Source organism: Dreissena polymorpha, chromosome 8 (genome assembly GCF_020536995.1).
Source record: "Dreissena polymorpha isolate Duluth1 chromosome 8, UMN_Dpol_1.0, whole genome shotgun sequence".
Taxonomy (NCBI): Eukaryota; Metazoa; Mollusca; class Bivalvia; order Myida; family Dreissenidae; genus Dreissena; species Dreissena polymorpha.
In genome coordinates this window covers 61,932,838-61,946,747 of record NC_068362.1, presented here as the reverse complement: position 1 = coordinate 61,946,747, position 13,910 = coordinate 61,932,838, and the positions used below count along the sequence as shown (strand labels likewise).

Here is a 13,910-nt window from a genome sequence, read left to right as displayed (position 1 = left end):
AAAGACACTGTAAGAGATACTAATTTGGTTTAACCTCTCATACGTTTTTCAAAACATATATTAGATGGTTGATTATTTAATCTGAATGCCTGATTAAGCGACTCTGACATAATAACTAAATGACTGATATTGGAATTCTATTTAAAAGATAAACACAATAAGATTAAACATGGGCGCGACGGAGGTCACGATGTGGTAAAGGAATGTGGTTAATCTGTTTAGAGAGTGCGACAAATGGCTGATTTTCTGATGACCTCCGTAATTAACCATATCCTCAAAAATGACTGTTGGGAAATGTTGACTTTGTGTCTTTTCCGTTCTGAATATAAATATAATGCATTTATTTTACATCAAACGGCTTTGAACAAATCTGTATACTCTATGCATTTCAAATAATTACAAGAATGCAAATCTGTATACTCTATGTATTTCAAATAATTACAAGGGGCAAAAACTAAAACTTCCAGATCTCATGATGGAAACAATATATCCACTGGACTGTAGCGACCTATGATCATATACTTAGAGAACTAGGTTTATACATGTCAAGCCTATCCAGTCGGTCGTTTTGGTCCATATTGAAATTCAAACGACAATGCATTCATATTTGTTTTGATGTTTGCCTCGCTTTCAACACTTTTGTTTGCTCAAAATGAAATCAAGCTTGTCTATACTATTTATTTTCAAAGAAGAAAACAAAACGATATAAATAATGATATCGAATAATGAACGCTTTTGATCGCCCTCTGAATTCAAGTAGTAAACCAAAACTATTCGTTTCGTACACATTAAGCTAAATAACTAAATATATTACCAATTATCAGACGAAATTTCATAAATTTGTGATTGAGGTGTTTTGTAATTATTTTCACCTAATTGAGATTAAAAATCAGAAAAAATCAACAACTTCATCATATTAGAAGTTATACAAACTCCAAATGTATATCTAAGCAAATCAAATCAGTCACCAGTTACGTGTTTAAAAACAAAAAAATGCAATATCATATTTTTGTGTCGGCCATATTTGGCCACGGGGACACGATTTATAACGCCAATGACGTCCAATATTTCTTTTATTATCCTCATCATTTTCTGTGACGGTCTGGTCGTTGGGGGAAAATGAGGAACGAGGGCTAATATACCCTCTGCAAGTAAGATGTTTGTGGGTTGCTGCTAGTAACTCATTCATTAGGAGAAAAGTCAAATCTTTAACATTGTCAATTTATGTTTTCCTCTGACGGCCCGACGACTACCTCCCTCTTGCGTGTCTTGGTGACCCCAGCTTTATTCATATTTTGTGTTTATGTTGGTTTGTATTGTGCTGTTTTGTGCTGTTTTGTACTGTTTGGGCAATCGGTCACTTGCCTAAAATAAAGGACCAACTAATTGTTTTCAATGAGAATTCAATACTGCTCCAGCAGCTGGAGTTTCACTTCTTTATATTGGTACACAGTATTGCACGGAGAGTCGCGCCTGATGATGTATCCAAGCCAAACCAGCTGTGGTCGTTTTACGGTCGCCATGGGGGGGGGCTCTGTTTGGCAAACACGTGTATATGACGTACTCGTTGGTCGTTTGCTCCAAGTAAGAGATGCGGAGCAATCTTCGGAGACACTTGTATTCAAAGGCCTGTACCCTACGGTCTGTGTTCACGCTAAGCGTCCAGGTCTTTTGGCCGTACATTAGGATGGAGATTACAAGGGACTTGTAGAGCCTGTAATTGGTGGGGAAGCTGTTTTGCTGCCTGTCCACAATCTGATCAGTCTGGCCATCGCTGCGGTCGCCAAGGCAATTCTTATTCGGACCTCAGCGGCAATTTTAATCGTCCTTAGAAAGGGTTGCACCCCAGCATTTAAAGTTGGTCACTTCTTCCAGAATCATTCATGGTGCTATCTCGTATGCTCCTCCTGTTTCATAGGGTTTGCTAGTGAGATCTTCGAGTTCACTTATTGTGCCACCCACGAGGTCAATGTCAAATCTCAAGCTGGATATGGGTCTTCTTCCCGATGGAGATATTAGTGTGGTGGTCTTGAATATCTTGCATTATCTTCTCAAGGAAAAGTTATACAGGACGGGGATGGAGCAGACATTCCTGACGGGCACTTACTGCCGTAATGAAGAAGTCACACTTCTGTTTTTTAGAAGTACTGCGCTTCTAGCTTTTCCAGAAAGATCAGGGATGATTTGCATCAGCCCTTAATCAATGTTGAATCCTCCCAGAACCTGCCAAATGTCATCATTTAACAACGGGTCAAGACCTTTCTTAAATTCGATCTAGTTGTAGAAGAAGTCGCGTTTTGTGTTGCATGTGTTTCTAAATTATTATTTTGAATTAAAAGATCTGTTCCACTGGGTATTTAAAGTAGCTATTTTAATTCTACAATTTTTGTGAGTTTTGTGATTTCTCACATTTTTGCAGAAAACAACTGATCCAGTCAAAAACAAGTGTTCTGTAAACGCTTTTCATTTAACACCTTGTTTGACACAACTTTTATAAGTTGCCTAACGTTTGCGAGACGTCGTCATTTTCAGATAGTTTGCATTTTAATATCTTAAACTAGTTTAAGTGGAATGAAGTCAAAGTTGGCAAAGTTTTTGAGGGATTCCCCATGTTTTCACATTGGGTGTAACTCTCGACAAGTTCTTATTAGTTGGTACGAAGCATGCTTATAAATAGGCTTCTAAAAATAGCCAGATATTTTGATGTATGTTTTAAATTATTCAAATAATTGAAAGATACAAAAAAATATGTATGTGTATGAATAATATGATAATTATACGTCGCACATGTTCATGTTTAGATTATCTTCAATTTCCTGTACCGTGTTCTAAATTCTATATTATCCGTCCTACTATTTTTCTCATACATTTTTACCAAAAAGGCCGTTTGTACATCACATTATGATTTAGGTTTAGACAGGCATACACAAATTATTATGATTATATAACAAGTTTAATGCGTGGCTATTCCGATTAATTTTATTAAATTATTTTTATTAAACTGAAGTTATTTATCAACTATTCAGCGTTTTTTTATATTTGAAATTCGGATGAGATCGTGGCTAGACGTTTGAAATACTGTGTCTAATAAACCAAGAATCCTGCTGGGAAAAGTCCTTAAATGTCCCATGTAAATGTTGATATATTAGTTATTTTTGTTACCAAAAATGTAATTAATGAATAGTCTTTAATTTACATAGCTCACCTACACTTGTTAACAAAAAAACATACATACTCAAACAATCACGTTATTACTGAAGTAAGACGACGCAGAAACTGCCATGACTTGTAGCGCTCTGAAAAAAGAACGGATGTATAGCTTAAAGGGGCCTTTTCACGCTTTGGTAAATTGACAAAATTAAAAAATATTGTTTCAGATTCGTAAATTTTCATTGAAGTTATGATATTTTTGAGGCAACGGTAATACTGAACATTCACCATGCTGTAAAATATTCATTATGTGCATCTTTTGACGATTTAAAAACCTGAAAATTATAAAGCGTTGCAGCGCGAAACGATTGAATAATTTGGAGAATTATGTTGGTGTCGTGGTTTTTTTTGATATTACGAGGATTGCATTTATAAAGTAAAAAATACCAAAGCTGTATTGTAAAAGCGGATGGTCTAGTGGATAGAGCGGATGACTTTTGCTCGAGGTTCGAGCCCCGTTGAGGGTTACATTTTTTTTAAATTCTGTAATTGTATTCTTGTTTTTTTACTGGAGATTTTTTGACCCAATGTTAACATTTATCAATATAAAGCATTTAATGACAAACTTCAATACATGCACAAATCTGTGAAAAGGCAGCTTTAATAAAAAAGCAATATCTATTAATAAAATTTCCGAGACAACCAAAGCAGATGCACTCTTTTTACCAGCCGCTTGTGCTCGGACCATGGCCTTTACTTGTATAGACAACACTATGCAGGCCTTTACTATAGAGAACACAAATCAGACCTTCGCTGTACAGAGCACTAGTCAGCCCTTTACTGTAGAGAACACAAATTACACCTTTTCTGTAGAGAACAATAGCCAGGCCTCTACTATAGGGAACAAAAATCAAACTTCGCTGTTGAGAACACTAGTAAGGCCTTTAGTATAGGGAACACAAATAAGACCTTTGCTGTAGAGAACACTAGTTAGGCCTACACTATAGAGAACACAAATCAGACCTTTGCTGTACAGAGCACTAGTCAGGCCTTTACTATTGAGAACACAAGTCAGAACTTTGCTGTATACAGCAGTAGTCAGGCCTTTACTATATAGAACACATATCAGACCTTTGCTATACAAAGCAATTGTCGTGCCTTTACTATAGAGAACACAAATAAGACCTTTGCTATACAGAGCACTAGTCAGGCATTTACTATAGTGAACACAAATCAGACCTTTTCTGTACAGACCACTAGTCAGGCCTTTACTACACATGTATAGAACACAAATCAGATCTTTGTTATACATAGTACTAGTCAGGACTTTACTATAGAGAACACAAATCAGACCTTTGCTGTACAGAACACTACTCATGCCTTTTGTATAAACAACACAACCATCTACACTATAACTGATCAAACTGGAGTCATATCCTGGTGCTTTTCAATGGAAAACATTGGTGGATTCATACTACTTTATAATGAACAACAATACCGTGTATTAAGTTTATTTTAAAATGTGCAAGCTATTCATTAGTTAATCTTTGATTAACGATAATATTAATGGGGGTAAGCTGTAGAAGAAGGCAATAAAAATTTAAATAAATAATCAATATGCGTTGCCCAAAATGAGATTGTTTGTGCTTCTATATCGGCATAGATTTTTGTATTAACATTGGATGTGTTCAAAAAGAAAAAAAGAGAGTTTCCTTAATATATTTAGTTAGCAGATTATGAAATGTATATTGCTCAGCTACAAAGATAGATCTTTCATGTCGCATTGTAAAGAAAAACATATCTGATTTTAAAATACACACTGATTTGGAATTTCTTCATTATCAAAACAATGATCGTTTATAGAAATATTCGCATTCTTAAATACATACATTTTAATCTAAAGTACACTTAAAAAATATTTTTGCTAAACATAACTATTATATATAACTTTTTAAAATAATCAGATTGGGTTGCAATAACTCTGATAAAGGTCATCAGACAACTTATTCAAGCTTTAGGGTCCATCGAAACACTTTTTATAGGCTATTCGACCTTTGCCAAACAAACACCACTGTAATCAGTTAGGTAGGTTTTTGTATGCAATTATGTAACAACCGGAAATAAACAACACAGTTTGAGAATTGAATAACAACGTTACAGCGAATTACATTATAAAACATACAATACCGTGCATGCTCACACAGAACAAAGGTTTCCTATTCACCGCAAAATAAAGATCAACCAAATAGAACGTAGCTGTATACATTAATCCAACCCTATAAATCAGTTAATAAATAATTTGAAACTCCTATAATCGCCTAATAATCCAATAAAATGACCATTTTAATTTTAAAAAGCAAAATCAGGCCATTATTGACTATGAATGTGTTTTTAGAAGTTCAAAAACAAAAACGTTTACCCTCTCATGGAAGTACAAGTAAAGATAATTAAGGACAAGTGCAAATATCGTAAATACATGCCATAGGAAGGATTTTGTGTGCGAAACCCTTGCAAAACACGTAGATACAGTCAATACGAAAGCATTTTTACGACCAAATTTGGTTATTTGGTTAAACCGGTTCGAAATTTTGACTATTCCTATAGATATTTGCTCCGACAATTAATTTTTATTATTGTCGGTAAATTGGCAGAAGAGGAAAAACACGATTTTCTCCAATTGTATTTGATGTATTTCTATTTTATTCCATAACCTTTTTTTTAACCGTCGGCGGTTATTAAACCGAAAGGTGAAAAATGGTGGCTTTAGATGAACAATTATTATAACAAAAAATATATGTAATCAGATTTTTTGCCACGTACTAGTATGCTACATATACGTGATAATAGGATGATACCTCATTTGTAATATTTTATTATTTGTTTCGGACGGCGAGTGGATGATATTAGTTTCGTGTCATTTACCAATATTTTACAGGTACTGTTATCATTTTTAGCAACATTTTTGATTCATTTTCAGTTATCTATAGTCAACTCGGTAGTAAACTCAAACTATCTGTCATGCGATACCTAATATATCGCCTTTTCGGAATTTATTTAATGAGGAAATAACAATTAAGCGGGTGGGAGGTATTTAATTGTGGTATTTAATCTATCAGTAGCGTAATTAACACATTGATGAGATCATGAGATTATGGGTTACTCGACCTCGGATATTGTTAGGATTGAATCAATATAATGAATGTACAATGCGGTCATTAATTGATCATGGACTTGTGCCGCATTTGTCTTTAAATCCGATTGGATATCTGCTGCTTACGTTGAAATGGTTTTCTGTACTAAGTTAATCGTAGACCGGATTAGAGTAAAGAAGCGAAAATCAAAGTTCTCACATTGGAATCACCAACACATTAACCGATTCATAACTTTCTGGATAAACCAAAAATGAGGTAATAAATACGCTTCATTAATTAAAATAATATCAATAATTAACAGTTATATGTTCGCAGATATTTGATTCGACATCAAAATGAATATTGCTGTTATGAATATTGTTTTACTGTTGTGTGTGTGTAAGTTAAAAATATCGTTTTTATCATTGCATTTTTGTGATCCTTTAATTTTGTTTAAACCATCGGCATTAAAAAAAGAATATATATACCGCATAGATTCGTAACTTCCAAACTTATATTAAAATTAAGTAGAACTTCATACACAGTCAATATAAATAATCGTCGGCCTTAATAAGCAGTGTCTATAGTATTTGTATATGACCGCATGTAAGTAATATGCGTTGATATTTATCAGTTTATAAGATTTCAAATAATGAGTTCTCTCAAAACTTAAGTTCGCCCATATTTAGATAGATATCTATAAATAATAAAGTTATGTTTATGTATTGTTTATGTATTGTGCAATTTGTAGCTCAGTTTTTACTTGAAATCTTTTTTTCCAGGTGGCAGCAGTTCTGCACTAACCCTGGATACTTGCGCCACGTGCAGTCAGCCCGAGCATGTCATGCAACGATTTCAAGCCTGCAGGTTACTGACACTGAGGAGAAGACTCATGGAGTGTAACCGTATTCTTGATGAGATTGCACACATATTAGTACGTGTATTTATTTTGCTACTTTAGCAATTTTAAGTTATTTAACAATATGTCTGCGATCTTGAAACTTATTCATACTTGTCATGGTTACAGTAAGTCGATCTGAAATACATACTAATTTTTGTGCAAAAAATCCAAGCTTCGCTCTGGGAAAACGGCGTTTAATACATGTGCTTAAATTGTCGACTTATATTAGCCTGTGCAGTCCGCACATGCTTATTAGGGACGACAATTTTTGACTGGATTTGTGTTTAGAAAAAAACTTTCTTTAAACGAAAATTCTATAAAAGCGGAAAGAAACATCCCAGATTAGCCTGTGTGGACAACACTTTACACTGATGCATGCATGTCGATTTTTCCAGAGCGAGGCTTATTATATATTTTAAAAGATAATAAATGGCAGAGCTAGAGCTTGCTATAAAAGTCACATATCCAACACGACGATTTAGTAAAGGCGACTTTTGGCTTTATTGTGGTGTATATGTGTTTCCCACAATGGTCATAGTCAATTATGTTTTTATCAATACATTACTCAAGGGTACCACATGTCTAACGGTTTAAAACGAGTTTAAGTTCTCGAAGCTAAAGGAAAAGCTATTTCAGAAAAATACTGACCCAAACTGGAAAGGTCTGTTGAAACACTACCTTGTTGTGATATTAAACATGGTCAGGAGAACATGTAACTGATAAAATGTCTTATGATATAGAGTGAATGACAAATGTAAAGAAAAAAAAACTTTAGGTTTTAATCAAGGAGGAAGACTAAAGGGCTCGGTTGAGCGTATAGGGAAACTGATATTGATACTGATACTAACTAAATAGCCTGGTTATTAGTTACCAATATAGATATAGTTTTGTAGAAGATTGTCCAAATACCTTGCTTAATATCTTAGGAGATTTATATTGAACATGTTGTTATGACTATGCACGATCTGAGTAAATTTTCATAGACAGTTATGGAAGTCAAAATCACACCGATAAAACTTGATAAAACAACAATAAACCAACAAGTTAAGCAGAACTTCCATCAGAAAGGAAACAAATCAACATCAAAATACTGTTCGTATTACATCTGAAAATTTAATCATGTGCACAAGTCATGTACGCACGATTTTATTACGAAAAAAATGCATGTGTTCATACTCTTATTAACATGAAAAGGGGACCCTGTCCGCTAGTAAGAACACTTATAAGACCACGAATCATTGCGTGATTTTCAAGTGAAGCTCCTGACCAAAATGCACGATTGCTGGCCGTATATGGCATACGAACCATTTTAGCATGACGAAACTCATTTGGTATATTGTCTTTTTTAATGTTCTCGTTTATATTTTTCCTCATCATTGTGTTGTTTAAAGTATGGACAAATGAGGTGTTTGCAATAAAATCGTGTGTACATGAACTGAAAGGTCACTTCTATCATAAACCTTAAATGGTTTATATTTAAAGACAATTAAATTGATAATGGCGTTACATAAAGGGCTACCTTTAAATAAATAAATAAATACATAAATAAATAAATTAATTAATTAATAAACAAATAAATAAATAAAAAAATAAATAAATAAATAAATAAATAGATAAATAAATGAATGAATGAATGAATAAATAAATAAATAAATAAATAAATACATTTACACTTGAATGAATGAATGAATGAATGAATGAATGCCATTTTACGAGCTTGATAGCTTAAGGACCTATTAAAGGAGAATGCTATTGTCTAAAAGAGCTTGTGTGTTCTTATTTTGTAATGTATGTCAACATTTCATGAACAAAATGAATCTTTTATTCGTTACATGACCTTAACGACGATGTTTTAAAAAACTTATTTCAAATGTACCAAGTTGTTTTATTAAGCGCAGGTAAAACATATATTTTTAGATGCACTACAAAGGTTTCTCAAAAACAGGTAAGAGAATGCAATAAAACAGTCATAAACAAACGCAATTACACGTAAAAACCAACTTTTTAACATTACAGGTCCATTCCTTCAATGAACCAATAGTAAAGTCAACATCACCCAGTCGACCTACGGGGCAATCAACGGTGAGTAGATTAGCAATATAAACAAGAAACAGAAAACATATAAACATAATGTTGGGGGTTGGGGAGGGTTTCGATCGATGAGCCTCGCTCTGGCATTACAGGTTTTGGGCATGCGAGTAGCAGTCCGCACAGGCGAATCCGGGACGATACTTTTACGCCGAAAATTGGTTTTCGCTAACAAGAGACTTCCTTTAAACAAAAATTAAATAATAGCGGAAGTTGTCGTCCCATATTATCCCGTGTATAATGGAGATGCTTATTTGGGATAATATATTAAGCACATGCATTACATGCCGTTTGCCCAGAACTTTTCTTATAAAATTGGTAAATGGGATGTTTCAAATTAATGTGTATATGTTGTTTGTATGATCTTAAGATTGTGTTTCGAATATCGGCATATTATTTTTAAGCTACATGGTGGGAAATAAAGTAAAATGTTAATTGTCAGTTTGAACATGTGTTCACACATATTTTGATTGCAGTGTCCAACATGAATATATAATAAAATGCCTGGAGTGTGTAATCTAGACTTTGTATGACGTTGTGAGTTTAATTTCAGTATTAAAAATCATGCATTCAACAGATTGAAATAACAAATTAGGTCACCACACAATGCTTTAAATATCTTTCTTAAAATATAATGAACAATACTTAAAAGAATAAAACAAAAACATGCCATTTATATTCACAGAATGAAGAATTGATCGCTATCTACGCGAATGCGACACAACTCCTTCTCGAAACAAAACTCATCCTTGACTTTTCCTACTACGCTATCGACCAATCAAACATCACCAATCTTCTACGCATGCTCTCTAAAGAACTTCGAAGAATCGTTTGCTCCATAGGGTATGTGTTACGGTCCGGTGAAATAACGGTTCAAGATCCGAGACAGGCTGCCGCGAGCGGTGTCATTTGTAACGCGAGTGTGGAACTAAGCTTCGACCCGGCGTTGCTACGTATCAACGTCGGTTACATCAACATTTTGGCCAACAACGTGGAAAAATATATCGAAATATTCAGTCAATCCGTTGTTGGTTTGAATTCTTTGCTGGAGATAGATCAAGAAGAATAGACTGTTTTGAGTGAGACGAAGGCAGGCAGATACTGAAAATGTAAACCTATTTATCTACAAATGTAACACAAAGTATAATTGACCAAAAATGTGTGTGTAAAAGTTATTTGCAATGACGACAAACAGAGTGCACACATGTGATTATCCATTGAAACACGTGGAACTTCCATTGTCATTTACGAATGCCATTTTTAATTCCTTTTACTGAATATGCGTATGAATGTTTTTAATACATGATTGTATGCGTGAAAGCATGTATAACGTTTCTATTAATTAGCTTTTACATTGGTTTAAGTCAAACTGTAAATTTGTTTATGTAATTGTAGGCGATGTTGTTTTTACAAAGTATACGTATACATTATTTACAGCAAAACTTGAAAATAAAGCTTTTTTGCCAATATGTGTTTTATACATAAACGTAAATATAAGGTCTATATCTGATTTTTATTAAACCATACAATATATTAAACGTTCTTTAGAAAAGCATATGCTTGAAAAAATAATTCATAATTAAAACACACACTAATTTGAGACATTATTGTATTATATAAAAACGAAAACAGATAGGCAAACCACGACAGAATTTGAACTCCAAGAAAATCCGTAACTAATAAGTCTGATGAAGACTGTCAGCGTTACACTTTATACTTACAATAATGACGTCATAACAGGACGAAACAGATATTACCCATCTTATGATTTAATTTAATTTCAAAATGCACGGACTCCTGGTTCACCCAATTATGATGTATTATAAAATTCATGAACGGTACGACATTCCCTCTTACAGTGCTATTCAAGGAGCTTTAATAGTGTAACTGTAACAGAAGTCGTCAGACGGTTTGAATGTTGTACACTGAAGCCAAAATTTAATACGTAACCTCCACCAAACTCTTAAACAGTGTAAACATTTTCATGCGTGAAGTAACACACTTAAATAGTATCAATTCGTTATTTGTAATCAACTTAACATTGTAAGCATTTGGACGGTTTAGTACGATTGTCAAAATACGCACACAATTGTTCAAACAATATACTTGTACGTGTACTCATTGAAATGTAATTCGATATGCGGATGTGGACATTTAGTAGATATGCATTTATACTGCCTAAACTCCGTATTACTTTCTATTTATGAATTAATAAGCAATTATTTATTTAATATTTTTATTAAAAAAAATTAAGGTTAAACATTCATCAAACAAATATTACACTATAAATAAATGCATATTGTATAACCTCGTTTCTACGAAGCACATTTCCGGGTACAAGTAAGAAACGGCACTAAAATAATAAAATATATCACAGAAATAGGCTCCACATTCACATCACATATATATTACACATCACTAGTTATGTATTCTTTGGTTTTCTAAAGAAAGACATAATGTCATTTTGTGTGGTGTAGATGGATTTTCGTCGATATACGCATGTTTCAATTGCATCCAGTTTACTTAGAAGATGTTATGAGCTAGACATATCCGCATTTAATGTATCGCTCCCATTGCTTACTTTACGGTTGTCTATGATAGTTGAGTTGGTGCGGTGTTGTCTACTTTATCTGAAGATACGGTATAATTATCATCTCCCCTCTTTTTGCGACTCACTTTACGAATAAGTAAATGACCTTTTTAATCGATCTTAAAAGATAATTTCGATTATTAATTTGCAACAGCTTTGTCATCAATTATAGCGTGGCCCTAATCAAGCAACCTATTCGAGAAACCGCTATATGCGACTCGAAGCGAGTTCGAGCAAAACAAAAAAGAGTTTGTAAAAATTGTCACCGGGACTGAGAATACAGTTCGAGCAATCCGATAATTCGACCCTCGCGAGTTCGAGCCAAACGTCAGAAATGTATATGTATATAAAATTATAGCAATTCAGTTTTTCATGCTTCAAAGAGAATTCGAGCCAACCGGAAAGTCGAGCCGAGCGAGTTCGAGCCATTGGGTTTCGACTGTATACCCAATTTAGGCACATATTTTGACACCTATGTTGAATAACTTATATATATTAATGGACTATGGTTGATCAAAGCGTTCTTGTCAGCAGATGATATGGAACCTAAGTGAACAAGAATCGAGTGGCACTAAAATCATAATGCATACTGTGTGAATGAAGTGAGGCCTCGGTACATGTACATGTTGGGCAAACGGAGATTCGAACAGCATAATTGTAAATTTCGCACCAGGACAGTTTTCCATTCAACTAAAAACAGGTAAACCAGTTAACCTTAATCAACCGGTATCCTATCGAATGTAGAGTCAATTGTAAAGCGGATGATTAATAAACACAATGAATATTCCTTTTGTTGATTACAGCAAACCATTAATTAAGTCAAATAAACCATAATCGGATCGTTGTGTTAATCACTCTATATATAGGCAGATAGACTAAATACCAGACGAGTATTGAATTGTATTAGTCTCACCCACGCAATCGTACTGTCCACATGTAATACATTCCGACAGAGACGTAGATAACAGAGATAAGCAGCTCGCCAAATATCGGCAAACTCTCGCACGTCGCGGGTTTCGGCGAGATAAGCGCACAACTGTTTCTCGATTGCCACGGTAGTTAACACGCTTATCACAATTTCTGAAACACGCTTTCGCGTTCCAGTTTTTGTAATTTGAAAAATATAAACTGTTATGTATTTTTAAAATGAGAATGTATGCGGTATTTTCACACAATTATAATGTGTCATTTAAAATAAATCACATGCCGCATTGTTGTATTTAGCGATTTCATTCGGCTCCAGTTTGAACAAAAAGATTACACCGTAATGATTACCGGTATATAAAGATGGCCTTTGAAATACGATAAATCCAAATTAAGAAGCGATCAGAATCTTACGACAAACATCTAATAATTGGTTGTTTTAATTTTTAATAGATTTTTCATTTTCATTTTAATTGCAGTGTTTAAATTTGATAAATCCGAATGCTATTTACCTGTAGTACAATTTGAATAACGCGCTGAACATATTTTTCTTCTTATGGAGAGCATCTATTCTTGGTCTGCTCTAATCGACTGTTTGTGCTCATTGTTCTCTTTAATTACCGCTAAATTCAATGCACGGTTTTACCAATTATAACATTACCAGCTAGAGTATATGTATAGAAATCTTCAGACACGTATACTGCATATTAATCATTTATATCAATTATTAAGCATAACCAGTTATTTAGTCACTTGTCTGTGTCTCTTCACCATGTCTAAGACGGATTTGGTGTCTTGGGATGACGAGGATTTAAATCTGGATTGGTATACCGATTATGATGATCATTAAGATAGTGAATGTGTTCAGGACATTACTCAGTCAGTTGTGTATGAGTGCCCAGAAGGCAAAAGTTAATGAAAAGAACACATGGATTCCGTATGTTGTAAAAAAAGCATCATCTAAACTTGAAAAGTATATCCTCTTATGTACTTTATGAAAAAGTAAATGAAATGTGGCCCGGCTTCTACAGAGGAGCCTATGCAACCATTTATGTGATACAGTCTCTTCATAAACCTCTGTAGTAACAATTTTAGTCTGTGCAATAAAAGGATGCATGATCATAGT

General features: G+C 33.9%; 1 protein-coding gene across 1 annotated transcript; it reads left to right on the top strand.

The window, feature by feature from the left end:
• Positions 1-3,896: 3,896 nt before the first annotated feature.
• LOC127840575 (uncharacterized) lies at positions 3,897-10,507 on the top strand. Its single transcript, XM_052368984.1, has 4 exons — positions 3,897-3,978; positions 7,064-7,215; positions 9,199-9,264; positions 9,956-10,507. The coding sequence occupies exons 1-4, from the start codon at positions 3,897-3,899 to the stop codon at positions 10,337-10,339; spliced, it is 684 nt and encodes a 227-aa protein (XP_052224944.1). The 3' UTR covers positions 10,340-10,507.
• The last annotated feature ends 3,403 nt before the right edge of the window (positions 10,508-13,910 follow it).